At 45.5% G+C, this 13,926-nt stretch overlaps 1 protein-coding gene across 1 annotated transcript; it reads left to right on the top strand.

The window, feature by feature from the left end:
* Nucleotides 1-5,845: 5,845 nt before the first annotated feature.
* gpr61 (G protein-coupled receptor 61) lies at nt 5,846-12,472 on the top strand. Its single transcript, XM_086214621.1, has 3 exons — nt 5,846-5,984; nt 6,271-6,662; nt 8,296-12,472. Exon 3 carries the CDS (start codon nt 8,536-8,538, stop codon nt 9,952-9,954), a length of 1,419 nt encoding a protein of 472 aa, XP_086070747.1. The 5' UTR covers nt 5,846-5,984; nt 6,271-6,662; nt 8,296-8,535; the 3' UTR covers nt 9,955-12,472.
* Nucleotides 12,473-13,926: the final 1,454 nt, after the last annotated feature.

The following is a 13,926-nucleotide window of genomic DNA, read 5'->3' as shown; positions in this document are numbered from 1 at the left end:
CCCCCACACACACACACACACACACACCCCTTCCTCGCCTCCTTCGTTCCCATCCTGCCTGCAGGATTCAGCTCTATATCTGGCTCTAATGAGGACAGAAGACATGCAAGATTGCAGAGGAGGGAAAAGACAGAGATGAGATGCTGCTGTATGCACTGCATCGCCTTCCTGAGAGCTGTGGTTCCCGCCACATGATAGGGGAGCTGCTTTGTGTGAGGCGGAGCGCCGGCATCACTCTGAGTACATTTGACTCCACCGAGTTAAAAGCTCTCAAGTTCCACCAAATACTCCGTGAGTGGTTTTGTTAATGTGTCACTTTAGCAGACCTCTGGCATTGTTGGTGCTCTCATAAATATGTATCTCATGACAGTTTTTTGTCACCGCGTGTTCATTTGTGCGGTCAGAGTGAGTCATGCTTTCTAACTGCAGCGTGAGCCAGTGTGATATCAAGCGCACAGTAACGCTTTCTTTCATGAATCACTCCATGTACTTTTAGTCATTAGAAGTATTAACACCAAAGGAAATTAAAGTCAAGTTGCAATGTAAAACGTCTTTCTTTATAAACTCTTTCAGTTCAGATCCTCCACATTAAGCAATATATGCCAATAAAATGACAATTCTTTGTCCGCCTCAATAAAAAATGCAGTCGTTTTCTCTCTCTGAAAACAAAATATGATACGTACCAACCGATTTAAACCAATAATAACATGAAGTCTAACTGTCAACCCATGTTCACCTTTAAATGACATCCATATCTGCCCACAAGTGAAGCTTCTGTTTTCACCTCAAACGTTGTTTTCTTTCCCAAAAATGTCATAGTTATGGGACAAGTGGCTCCGATTTGTTCACGCAGAGACAAGTGAGACTTGTAACAGTTCCAGTTGGTACAGTTGACTGCTGCCACACCAATCCTGCTAGCATGCGGTTGCACTCACATCCTTTGTGCTTCAGATCGATCTTATTATCACTGAAGGCAGGATTACATATAGAGAGAGAGTTGAGCTTGTCACCGTGTTCCCATCCGGTATTTTGGGTCCACCAGGTCCACTTGTGTGGTTCGCGTCCTCCTAACAGATGAAGGTCATGTCTTTCAGCAGCGCTGAGCAGCAAAGCCCCCAGAGGGTATCTGTGTCTCTGTCAAGGACATTTCAGCTTTCTGCACCAGAAGCCAACTGAACATTCATTCCCGAATCGTCCCGTCACCTTCAGAGAGTCACACACCTACAGAGATCAAGTTCCTGTGATGATGACATCGATGATGACGATGATGTCTGATTTCTGCTCCACTGGACACACTTTTAATGATTAACCTGGTCTGAGATGAACGAGAGAGCAAAGTGAAATTAGTCACAGTCAACAAGTGAATAAAAGAACAGAAACTCAGCAGGGAGTCGTGATCTTTTCATGATAATGCCGAGAGGAGTCATCGAGCATCTGTGGCCTACGGTGGCGCTGTGTTGTGCTTTGTAAGTCATAGGAAGCGACTTGTAGACTACACGTGACGACCGCACAGATAAAAGCCACAAAGATACTGCAGTAGTATCGGTGGCTGCTGCCTCTACATACATACGGCTCATAATTTAAGGTTGAGTGTTGCATCCCCAGCAGACAGCAGCAAGGAGCATCGGTGACTCAGCGCCAGCCTGGAGCCAACTGGGACGGCTGATTGTGTCTGAGAAATCAAAGAGCACAAACCAGTTACCGGCACTGGTTGATGAATTCTGTCTGTGGCTTCCTGCAGAGGGTTTCTGGGACCAAAAACGTGTTTCTTTCGTTATGTTTCAGTTTGATATTTATTTTTTTGGACTGATCTGTTGGATGAAGACTTTTCTTTGTTGTGATGGTTTTGTGAACCTAACTTGTAAGAGATGTAAGAGCACGCATGTAGGTTCTCCTGAGGGAGGGGTAAGGGGGGTAGCGGATGTTAGCATACCCCAGCTTCTGAATCGTGTAGTTCCTCATCTATGTTCTCTGGTTCCAACAGATCAGGTTCAGGATCTTTGGCTCGTCCAGAGGAAATCCGCCTCATCCTCTCTCTCATTGCAGTCATGATCCGTGACAGCAGTCGCGCTTGCAGTCATCAACAACTTATTGTTTTGTGAACAGAGTTTTTTTGACGCTGTGTCAGAACTATGAATCTGATCGGTAAAGTAGCTCCAGGCGTACAATTTCATCAGAGCTTTAAACGGTGATTTCATTTCAAACGTTGTACACACAAACCTGTTTTTATTCACGCAGACAGAAAGTGCTATGGGGAGTTTTGACAGCGGCACCCAAACCCGCTTATCCACAACCATTCATTATGCTAAGCTAACTAGCACTCATAGTCTTTGTGACTGTGAGAGAACAGTATCTATATCTTCTTGTATGGCTCTCGGTGGGATGGCAAATATATAATCCTACATTGGTTCCTAAGACCCCAGAGGACCACAATTGTTTTTTGTTTTTTTTTAAAGAAGAAGTCGATTTCAGCATTGCAGTATTCACATTAACCTAAAACTCTCCTATAGGTTTTCAGGACCTTGGGTTGGGTATTTGGGTACTTTTTAAAATGTCAGGTTCTGTTTTCTCTGCACTGCTTTAAATGAATCTTAAAATTCAGGCAGGAAAGAACTTGGTGTTTCTTTTTTGATATGATTTACTGAACACGCTCGACTAGTGGAGCCTGCACGTCAGTATTTGGTGATTCTTCCTCTCCGTCTGCAAATTTAAGTGAACTTCCTCACCTCTCCTTCTCCCGTCTCCACACACCATAAGAAATGTTGGGTCAATGCATTCTGCCAGGTCCTTGCAGCTATATACAATAATAATAAAAAAGATCAACAATGAGTGGATTTGTGATTGGCTGTAGGATGCATGGCATTGCTCCGGGTTCTAGCTCTCTGGGATGTAGGTGCATAAAACAGCAAAAACACAGATTTCCATGAATTCCAACAACCCAATTATTTATTTATTTATTTTACAACCCAGATGGAGCTCTTAAAAATGCAAAACATGATAAGAAAACAATATTTAAGAAATAAAAAAAAGAGGTTTTGGTGTTCATTTGCGAATACTTGCTGGTATCTTATAAATAATCAAGGGTGACACTAACGGGAACAACGGAGCACTGTCAGAGAAAGTAAAATGATTCAGTTCCGCATGAAATAATGCAAAAGGATGGTTGGATGGAGTTTGGCCGCGGGGTCTGACGTCACTCCCAACATGAGCTCTCCAAGGACGGTCTTCGCTTGTGAAAACTTTTGTCAAACAGCTGAATTGAAACACATCAACAGAAGAAGAATAGATGTACTTTTTTTCCTCAAGTCCATCTTTTTTTAAATAGACAAATGAATCTTTATTGTGAGATACTTTTACCTTTATCACCTGTGTTGTGTGTACCCTGGGCAAAAAAAAAAAGTATATATAATATATATATATATATGAGTGACATATGCACGTGATAACAAATACAGGAAGGCCGTTGAAAGTCTCCAGTGTGAATCATGAGGTTTCATAGGAGCCGAAGTGCAAAGTGAATATGTGGCAGGTTTAGATGTCAGGTGTGAGAGCTCCCCCTGCTGGCAAGACGTGAGATCGCGATGGAAACAATATCAGCTCAGCAGAGCTAATTGAAAACAAAGCAGTCCATTTGAGTCCGGATGAATAAGGAATAGGAAGATATGAGATCAGCATGGTGGAACACACTCTGAGTGTTCATCCTGATGGTGTGTGAGGCGTGTATGAGAGTGTGTCTACCTGTGTGCACACCTGTGTTTGCACCGTTATGACACCTTTTCCCTCAGATGAATTAAGAGAGGGGTGCTGGGTGATATAGGTGGCTTAAGCTGGGGGTTGTTGCCCAAGGGTGGGGGTGGGGGGGTGGGATGCAGGGGGGGTGATCGGGAGGGTTGGAATCAGCGTTGCCATGGAAACCATTGTATTTCCTCCCTCTGTGATCGGTGATGCTGGCATGTGCAAGGTCCCCGTGCAAGTGAATGCTATTTCTGTCATAATTCAACACGTCAGACATGAGTGCAGTAACAGGACACACACAAGCATGCACGCACACACACACACACACACACACACATGCGCACGCACACACACACACACACACACACACTCATAATTACCTACTAACCCAACTTTCCCTTAATCTCAACATGTCATCATCTTAGAATATTGTAAAGACAGGCTTTTTTGCCTGACAATGTGACTGTGTGTGACCACACCTTGAGGAATACGATGCACACACACACACACGTCTTCAGCTTGAACAAACACAAAGACGCCTCTATAGGGCTATATTTTATTTGCTCCATTAAAAAGAAGCCTCAACAGTATCATCAAATCTTAGATTGTTGGAGACTAAACTCTTCTGGCGCTACCTTTCATCTTGTGCCTTCGCACCCAAACGCAGCTTCTTCCAGAATCGGCTTCAGTTTCATGGAAAAGATTCATATCAGAGGCTGCTGTTTGGCTGCAGATCACATGAGCAACTGTATCCTCTCAGTGGCGTGCACATGGCCCGGTCATCAAACAATAACATGCTTCAAAATACACTCAAAACAACCCAGTGCAACACAAAACAGGTTCCTGTATCCTTTGTACAGTAACACAATAACTGGATCAATAAATGATCTTCAGTTTGGTTTACCAATTGATTTATCAGCTCGAAGCAATGACTCATGAAGTCATCAGGGTTTGTGGTTCCAGGCATGAGGGGCTGCACTTCCACTGATGAATGAATCCCTCAGGAAACATACCAGGGGACTGCATGAAAGAACAGTACCACATCCACATGGAAGTGTGAGACAGTCACACTAGTCCTGCAAATCCTGGGGGAGGGAAGCGTCGTTTGAAAAGCTCCAGATGAACGTCTCATAAGGAGGAAGGTGTGCACAATAAAATAGCATGAAAAAGGGGAATCGGGCTGCAGCCACATCAATATATGAAAATAAACAATAAATCCCGTTTGGTTTTAAAAGGATAATTAACAGCAAAAGAAAGAGTTAACCTCAAAATCACAAAAAAAAATCAATGGAAATTACAATTGCAGAGAGGACAAGCGCAGACTTTTTCTAAAAAAAAAAGAAGATAATTTGTAAAACAACAACAACTGTAAGAACCAAAAGTTGGGCTAAATTCTTCCATTTATTAAGTAGCCTTAAGTTAATTATTATCTATATTTGTCAGGGATATAAAATTTCCACAATAACTTCCTGAAACAGCATCTTTGCAGCAAATCTTTTATTCTTATTTTTATTTATTTTTATGTATTTATTTTTTTGTGCTGGAGCCAGAACAGGCGTTTGCATGACTGAACTGAAATTTTATATTTTTTCACATTTTTTACTTTCACAGTATTAGTTGTTTTTTTTTTATTCCCTGAAGCAGGATTTCATCTCTCACACACTTCCAACAATCGCATTCCTCTGAGCAGGAAACAGTTGACTTGGTGGTGTGTGTGTGTGTGTGTGTGTGTGTGTGTGTGTGTGTGTGTGTGTGTGTGTGTGTGTGTGTGTTGTGTGGGAAGAGCGTTTGTAAGTGTTAATCTCAGCTCATTAACATCAGCCACTGGAATTCTTTTCCTTTCGGAATCAATAATCCAACCCCGTGAGACGGCTTTTGCCGGATTGTGGATCGAGGGAGCTGTTGACAAACTGAGCATAAGGAGGCAGAGAATTAGAGAAATTCTGACGGAGATATTCCTAATTGTTGGGGGGGGGGGCATGATGGGACCTGAGGCCAGATGAGAGAGAGAGAGAGAGAGAGAGAGAGAGAGAGAGAGAGAGAGAGAGAGAGAGAGAGAGAGAGAGAGAGAGAGAGACGAACCAGCTCTCTGTGCGGAGCCCGGACCGGTGAGGCACTAAGACCCGGTGGAGAGCAGCGAGGCTGGGTGCTGCATGCCCACCCGCCGCCTGCCTGTCTGCTCCGCGCGGCTATGCAGTTGCCCTGGGCGCGTGCTGAAGCCGGGAGATGTGTGTGTGAAACTGTGTAAGGTGAGGGAGCCCGTGTGTGTGTGTGTGAGTGTGTGTGTGTGAGTGTGTGTGTGTGTGTATGCGTGTGTGCGCGTGTATGTCTAGGATTGTATGATTGTGTGTTTGTGTGTGTGTGTGTATGCGTGTGTGCGCGTGTATGTCTAGGATTGTATGATTGTGTGTGTGTGTGTATGCGTGTGTGCGCGTGTATGTCTAGGATTGTATGATTGTGTGTGTGTGTGTGTGTGTGTGTGTGTGTGTGTGTGTGCGTGTCAATGGGCTGAAGACCCTCTCCTCTATATTCCAGCTTTGCCACCTGACTGAGGACCAGGTTGGAAGAGCAGAAAGGAAGAAGGTGTGTGTGTGTGTGTGTGTGTGTGTGTGTGTGTGTGTGTGTGTGTGTGTGTGTGTGAGAAGGGATGGGGGGGCGGTCAGCCTGTGCAGCCTGTGAGGAAGGAGGGTTGGGTGGGATTGTGATGACGAGATGAAAGGGGGCCAGGTGAGGAAGAGACACAGGAGCATCCCTCTCCTCTCTCTCAGCTCTCTGTATGACGTGGTGTGTAAGTGTGTGTGTGGTGTATCTGTATGTGTGTGTTAGAGTGTGTTTGCTGTTTATGTGGGAGAGAGAGCGAAACAGGTCGGCTTTCCTTCAGCAGACTGTAAACCTGCACAGGAGCAAGCAGCCCTCTCCAGACTGAGGTAAGACTTACCATCACATCTCTGCACCTCCCTGCTCGCTGTGTGGAAGATGAGTGTGCTGGAAATGTGTATCAGGGCTAAAATCTGACACAGGAGGATGAGATTGAGGCTGGTGTTTTTATCACAGTGTAGTCTTTCATAAAGGGACAAACACATCCGGAACCTTTTTGTTGTTGTTGTTGTTGTTGTTGTTTGTTGTTGTTGTTGTCACGTTCAACTCAGCGATGACTTTGACGGAGGAGTTTCCAGTGTTTTACAATGAAAGCGGAAGGAGAGGCGAGTTTCCTCCCCACAGTAAACGCTGTCTCATTTGCACTGGATGGGGTCGTACAGTTTCCAGTCAGCAGACGTTTATGTTCTCCTCTTATGTGACATTTTCATAGATTCTGAGGCAGCTTGGCTCCGTGTCGCACCACCTTGATCAGTTTGATCAGAATAAATCCTGCACAGGAGCCGAAAAGTCTCTTTCCCTTTCACTTTCGGGAGTTGTGTCTAATTCAATAAAACTGACTGATCTGTTTTTTTCAAATTTGCGATGCTTTTTTTTTTTTTTTAATGTGTGCGTATTTTACACGTGAAGTAAAAGGCCCATTGAGAAACTAGTCCCCTTCGCTTCAGGTGGTACTGATGTGTCTCTTATGCAGCACAGACCTCAGGCAAGTTTGCTGTGTGTTGCAAACAGTAAAAAACAACAACAACAACAAAAAAACTCAAACAAACGATCAAAGCTGATAAGGCTAAGAACCTCCAGAGAGCCGCTCACGGTGGTTGCTACATCATCCCCGTAACATTGTTCATGGCCCGTTTAATTGGACTGAAGGTGACTGTAACCCTTTGACCTCCTCAGCAAAGGCCGCCTGCCTCAACCTGTGCCTGTCAGGTTACCGTCGCTCTGGATGTGGGCAGGAAAAGAACCAGAACAGACGCCTCGCAGGGATGGTGCTTGTCACACTTATGAAATGGAAAACTTGCACATGCAGGTGTGCCGCATATGGAAATGTACCAAAGACTTAGTGCTCGTTCCGCAGCTTTCTCAGTGCATGGGGTTGTGTCCCGGTGAGGTTATGACAGTAAACACAGCGCAGGCCCTCTGGATTGGTCACCAAATACTCGCTACCCACAGTTAAAGATGCTCTGCAGCATTTATTTTGGGTAATTTACCGAGTAGATCTCATTTGGTTTGATAATATCGGACCCCATCGGCGTTCATTTAGTCTTCTACAGATGAAAAAAAAAAAAAGAATCATAAGAGGCCTGTATATGTATCGTGTCATGAGGGTGATAATATGAGAAGTGTTTATTGATAGTTTGCTCACATCACTCCCGACAGCACAGAGCTCTGTAATGCTGAGTTACGCACTTTACTTCCTTATTCAGTTTGCTTCCTGACTCTTAAAGGGGGCATATGGTCCACTTTAGCTTCTCCCTGCGGCACCGGCTGCCCTGAAAACACACATCTGAGGATGCAGATGTCGAATACGTAGTTAATTATGACCCTGACCACAATTTAAGAACAGTACCGATACCAGGTGGTGGTAGTGAAAACGCTCTTTCAGTATCTATCGCATCTGTTTTTAAAATCTCCATTGTTACCTGTACTAACTTTTAAACCAAAGTTTTTGTTTCCTTTCAGATTTTTCCAGTCTGATACCATCAGAGGGTGATAAATGTTACATCATCAAGGGACTGGAACCTCCTGTGGTCTTCTGCTGAGCTCCAGGCTTAAGTCTACTGATATCAGGCTTCATTCAGTTCCATCTGCCATGAAAGACACCACCACCTGAGCTTCTCGAAGACACCCTACGAAAGGGGAGGATGGGTGATGGGCCCGTGAAATTCAGCGGACTCTCTCGGCTCCTCATCCCATCCTCTCATGGAGCGCATTGTCACACCGAGCTCCTCCTGGAACACTTCGATCTCTGGACTTTCTCCGTTCCCATTCTCATCGCACCCAAATGCTTCCAACGTGAGCCAGTCCAGCCCCAGCATCCAGGGTGGAGCGGACTGGTACCGCTCTTTGGCGCTCTGTGGGATGCTCATCATGGACATTCTGGCAGTGGTGGGGAACTTAGCCGTGATGATTGTCATAAGTAAAACACCGCAGCTACGCAAGTTTGCCTTCGTATTCCACCTGTGTCTGGTGGACCTGCTGGCAGCGCTGGTGCTGATGCCTCTGGGGATGCTGGTCGACAGATTCCTGGTGGATGAGGCCCTGTGTCGCAGCTATCTCTGCCTGAGTGTGTGTCTCGTGAGCGCCGCTATCCTCACCATATGTGCCATCAATGTGGAGCGCTACTACTACATCATCCATCCCATGCGCCACGAGGTGAAGATGACAGTGGGAGTGGTGGTGATGGTTCTGGTGGGAGTCTGGATTAAAGCCGTCGTTATGTCATTGCTGCCTCTCCTTGGGTGGCTGGTCCAGGGTAACCAGGGTCTGAGGACTCCTTCAGTCCTCGTTCCTGGTCAGAGACACTGCTCCCTGCACTGGGCGGGAGGCAGGACCATGCGCCTGCTTTTCATGGTCTTCTTCACCTTCATATATTTTCTGTGCCCCATGTTGATCATCCTGGTGGTCTACTGCAACATGTTCAAGGTGGCCCGAGTGGCAGCCATGCAGCATGGCCCCCTTCCTACTTGGATGGATACAGCGCGACAACGGTCCGAGTCCATCAGCAGCCACTCCACTATGCCAGCCAGCCTTGGAGGGACTGGTGCCCGCAACACTCCCCAGAGGACCTTCAGTGGTGGCAAGGCCGCAGTGGTCCTGGTGGCAGTGGGAGGGCAGTTCCTCTGCTGCTGGCTGCCATACTTCTCTTTCCATCTCTACTCGGCTGTGGCGTCTACCTCTCCTGCCTCGCTGGCCCAGCTGGAGGATGTGGTCACATGGATTGGATATTTCTGCTTCACCTCCAACCCTTTCTTCTATGGCTGCCTGAACCGGCAGATTCGTGAGGAGCTGGGCCGCCACCTGGCCTGCCTCTTCAAGCTGGCTGGGCCCGGTGAAGGGGAGCAGCTGCCCAGCCGTGAGGCCTCTATTGAGGAGAACTTTTTGCAGTTCCTTCAGGGCACTGGATGCAATCTGGAGCCCTGCAACTCTCACAGCAGAGGGAGCCCAGAGGAGCCTGAAACTCAAGGCCTTCAGGAATCAGCTGTTCAGCAGAACATGCCAGCTGACTTCCACATCCCAGGGCAGATTCTTGAGGAAACCTCAGAGTTTATACAGCAACAACAACTGAACAATGAGCCACATGTATCAGAGAACTGCTGCAAAACTGTCCCAGAGCTGTAGCTGCCTCTTTTGCCAACTAAGATACTAAGTTCTATTCATATTTTCTGAAAATATGTTGGATTAATAAATCCCTTGTTTTTTTTGTGCTACAAGCCTGCTTTGAAGCTAAAAAAAGAAGAAGAAGAAGAAAACCAACAAACAGGCGTCTCTCTGAAAAACATCAGTTGTAAGTTATATAAGTGTCTATCCTTTCAGAGACAGGAAACACTCAAGCTATTGTGTGCATCGTCTCATTCATGTCCTCAACAGTCACGACGCTGCGGCATCGCCAGGCATGAGAGTCATGTCATGACAGGCTGTTTTTAGACTGATGACAGCAGCGGGTTGGGTACCGTTCACATCTGAACCGATATCGGTGCGGGTACCTGGAATTTGATAGTGGTACCCAATGCTTCTATTTTTTTGTTTTGTTTTGTTTTGGTTAATTTACTTTCTCTACAGTACTAAAAATATCATTTCAGTTCTGGGAAAAGAAAAAAAAAAAAGGTCTCAACTTTCAGGTGTGCTGCTAACATTAGCTGCAGCTAATTTGACTTTCAAACCCAGTCCTGGGTTCTTAGATGGATTTCCTCAGGTGAAACACGGCTGGCTTTGCATTTCGCAGCACAAATAATGCCACCAGTGGTGTCCATGTCAAGTTTTTAAAAACGTAACCACATGTGAGACCACGTCTGACGGCTGAGCATGTTGCAGAGGTCAGCTCAACTTGGTATTTTCCTCACTCAAACTGCCAGGGGTTGATTTTTTTACTCAGTTTCTCAGATGAACAGATGAAACTCGGTCAATAACCTTAAAAGTCTGGTGCCCAACCCTCGTTAGCAGATGGATGTCGGCTGCGTTAATCGCAGTTCAATGACATGGTCACATTTATGATCATTTAAGAGCCATTAAATTCCAGACAGGAGGAGGAGGAGCATCAGCCAAGTGCTTTGTGACCTGCTCCTCCTGATTCAAATGTGAGTGTATCGTATAGATCACATAATACATTCAGTAGTTAAATTTGGGGTTAGGGGTCTCTGTATTTATTGAAATCACGCTTCCCTCTATGAACAAGAAATTAATTTTAAAAGATATAAATATTTGGTGTTGTTTTTTTCTTCCCTGAGCAGAAGGGAGCCATCATTCAGAGCCATTAAACAAAACCTCTCAGTTTGAAACATTCATTGTGTTGAATGGATCATTTCACAGCTGCTGATGCCGGTGGTATTTATAAAAACAGGCTGACACACCAGTGTATTTTTAAGCATTTTCCAGGAACATTATCATGTTTATCTGTGCTGTCTTGTGATTATCACATCCTCATCGAAATCATCTCACATTGGTAGACTCGTGATTTCACCAGCTTCCACTCAAAGACAAACATTGTGAGTGGTTCGATTGTACGGCAGCGTCGGTGTGGAGGATTAATCCTGAAGTAAGGCTCTGTATGAGCAGTCCTGGTCGTCACTGCCGGGTCCTATTTTCCTCTGATATCCGTGCTGTTGACAGGTAAACACAGGAGCAGTGCGAGCGCGAGCGTGTTTGTGCTATAAACAGCCGGGCTTGTTGTGGCTACACAGCACACAGGTGTGACCGTGCTTACACATGGCAAGCTTTGCCTCTTGCCTCATTCGGTGACAAATGGACAGAACTGGTGATGCTCGCCGGGATCTCAGGTGGAAAACAGTTCGCCCACGTCACACGAGCGGTTACAAACGTTCCAAAGGAAACAGCAAAGGCACAAATCTTTACCGTTTTTAACGCTCGATCTTCCTTACTGCATTCATCTGTTTCCGACCGGACCATTGGAACGATCACAAGGCTCTCGACACACAAGGCTTACAGGGAAGGTTCATCGCTGGAAGTCAGAACAACCAAAAAGAAAGAAAAGGTCCCTTTGTCATGTCATTGAGACATAATGTTCTCAATTGTCTTGCAAAGGGATTTTGTTACCGTCCATTTCATGGACAGCGCCGTCTTGATGGAGAATAGCGTCTGAATGAGGCCCACGAGTCCAAGACAAGATCCCTGCCACCATCTGTAGCCTTTTACAATTTGCAAGTATTTGTAATTCACTACTTGTAGTAAACTACAAAATGTGGCACCATACCAACATTAGGTGACCAAAAAAACCCCCAAAAAGGCCCAGTACTGCCAGCATCAGGAGGGAGAACTGCAGCTCTCCAGATCTTTGAGGAACCCCCTCAATGAGAATAACTGATCTTTGTGGTTCTACTCTGACGAAGCCGGCTGCTGCTGCGGGACCACTGACCCCATCGCTCTCCTCCTCATCTGCAAACATCTGTTGATTGCAATGAAATCAGCTGTTGTAAAGGGGAATGTCGGGTTGTTTATGGATGCTTTGTTCATTGTAAATCATTTCTATGTGTCTTTTTTGTTTTGTTTGTTTGTTTTTTTTTAACCTGAGCTGAAAAGACTGTTCCGATTGGTCCTGACTGCCTGTAGCTCTGCCCTCGTTAGGCTCTCCTCGTGTGTCAGTCAGCCGTCAGTTGAAACGATTAAAGACACCGCAAGAAGATGAACTCCAACGTCTGCTGTTGTAGTTGCACCCATTATCACCACTGTTGGATCAGTAGGCACATCTATCACCATCGATCCTGTCAATCATCTTCTCTCTGCTTCTGTGTGTTTGTGTGTGTGTGTGTGTGTGTGTGTGCGCGCGCACATATGTGCACACGCAGGCGGGGGGTGCAGTGTCACACAGGTGAAATGAACCACTAAAAACAACATCAAAGAAGTGTGACATTTTGAGGAAGGCAGGCTGCAGAGGCTGAACACTGGTGTGTGTGTGCGTGTGTGTGTGTGTGTGCGTGCGTGTGTGTGCACGCGCATGCATGCGAGTGGGAGGATACGGCTTGATAACTAAACTAGTGCCCAAGCACAATGACCAGTACTATAATTATGACCCAAACTCACTCTTTTCTGTAAATATCAGTTATTCTTAACTGTTGTAAATCTATTGTTTTTATAAATAAGGACACATATTTGATATAGAGAGGAGCAAATACGAGCTGTGTGAATTAATACCTTTAAACATGCTCTAATTATTTCCAAATGCACATCTGGAGTGTATTCTGTAGTTCTGGCACTTGTTTTTTTTTTTTTTGCATATTTTCACCAGAAACATCCACAGATTCCATCATCGAGCTACGTCATCCGAGGCTCATCCTCTATTTTCTGATTTTCATAATTTTTGTAGCCTCTCCTGCGCTGCTCCCCGTCAGACAGAATGACTCATAGCTTTCATGTCGAGCCATGGAGGGCGCCTCCTGCTGTGCGGAGATGCAGTTCAAACAGCCTGACCTTTGTGATGGGCCACAAGTAATTTGGTGGAAGTGCTCAAGGACAGATCATGTCACTCTCGAGGGCCGCCGGGTGCTCGGTCGATGGGTTTGTATGGTTCTTGATAAAGCAAACAGCTAAACAGAGAGCTGTGATCATCAGAGAGACTTGTGGCTCCCACAGAAGTCACTCTGGCACCAAAAATAAGAAAACATGTTTCCTGTGAGTACGGAGGCGGTGAAAATGCTCCAGCAATAGATCAGAGATGAACTCAATCACATGAATTTCTCACTTACTTCCAAACCCTGACAAGGCTGTTGCCGTGGTAACCGGTGATGATAGCACTGCTGAGGAGGAGCTGCTCAGGCAAAAAAAAAAAAAAAAAAGTTCTAGATTAGTTTGACAGATGAAGCGAGGAGGGAAAAACCTTCAAGGGCGCCCGCACGCACGCACGCACGCACGCACGCACACACACACATACACACACTCACACACAAGCTATCCTGTTCTTCTAGTGTTGGCATCATACCTGTTGGCCAAACAAGAGGGAATAGTTTGCTATTCTGTCGTCTCTAGTTTCAGTTCCGGCTCAGTAACATTTGCCTACATGCTTGGCGAGTTCACTTTTTTTTTTTCTTTTTTTATCCTGAGTTTATCATAAATCAGAGGTTTCCCACATTTTCATAACTC

Source organism: Aulostomus chinensis, chromosome 9, assembly GCF_037954235.1.
Source record: "Aulostomus chinensis isolate RoL2024-O1b breed Wild chromosome 9, RoL_Achi_v1.0, whole genome shotgun sequence".
Lineage (NCBI taxonomy): Eukaryota > Metazoa > Chordata > Actinopteri > Syngnathiformes > Aulostomidae > Aulostomus > Aulostomus chinensis.
Note: the sequence above shows the minus strand (reverse complement) of the source record. Positions and strands in the feature narration are given on the sequence as shown.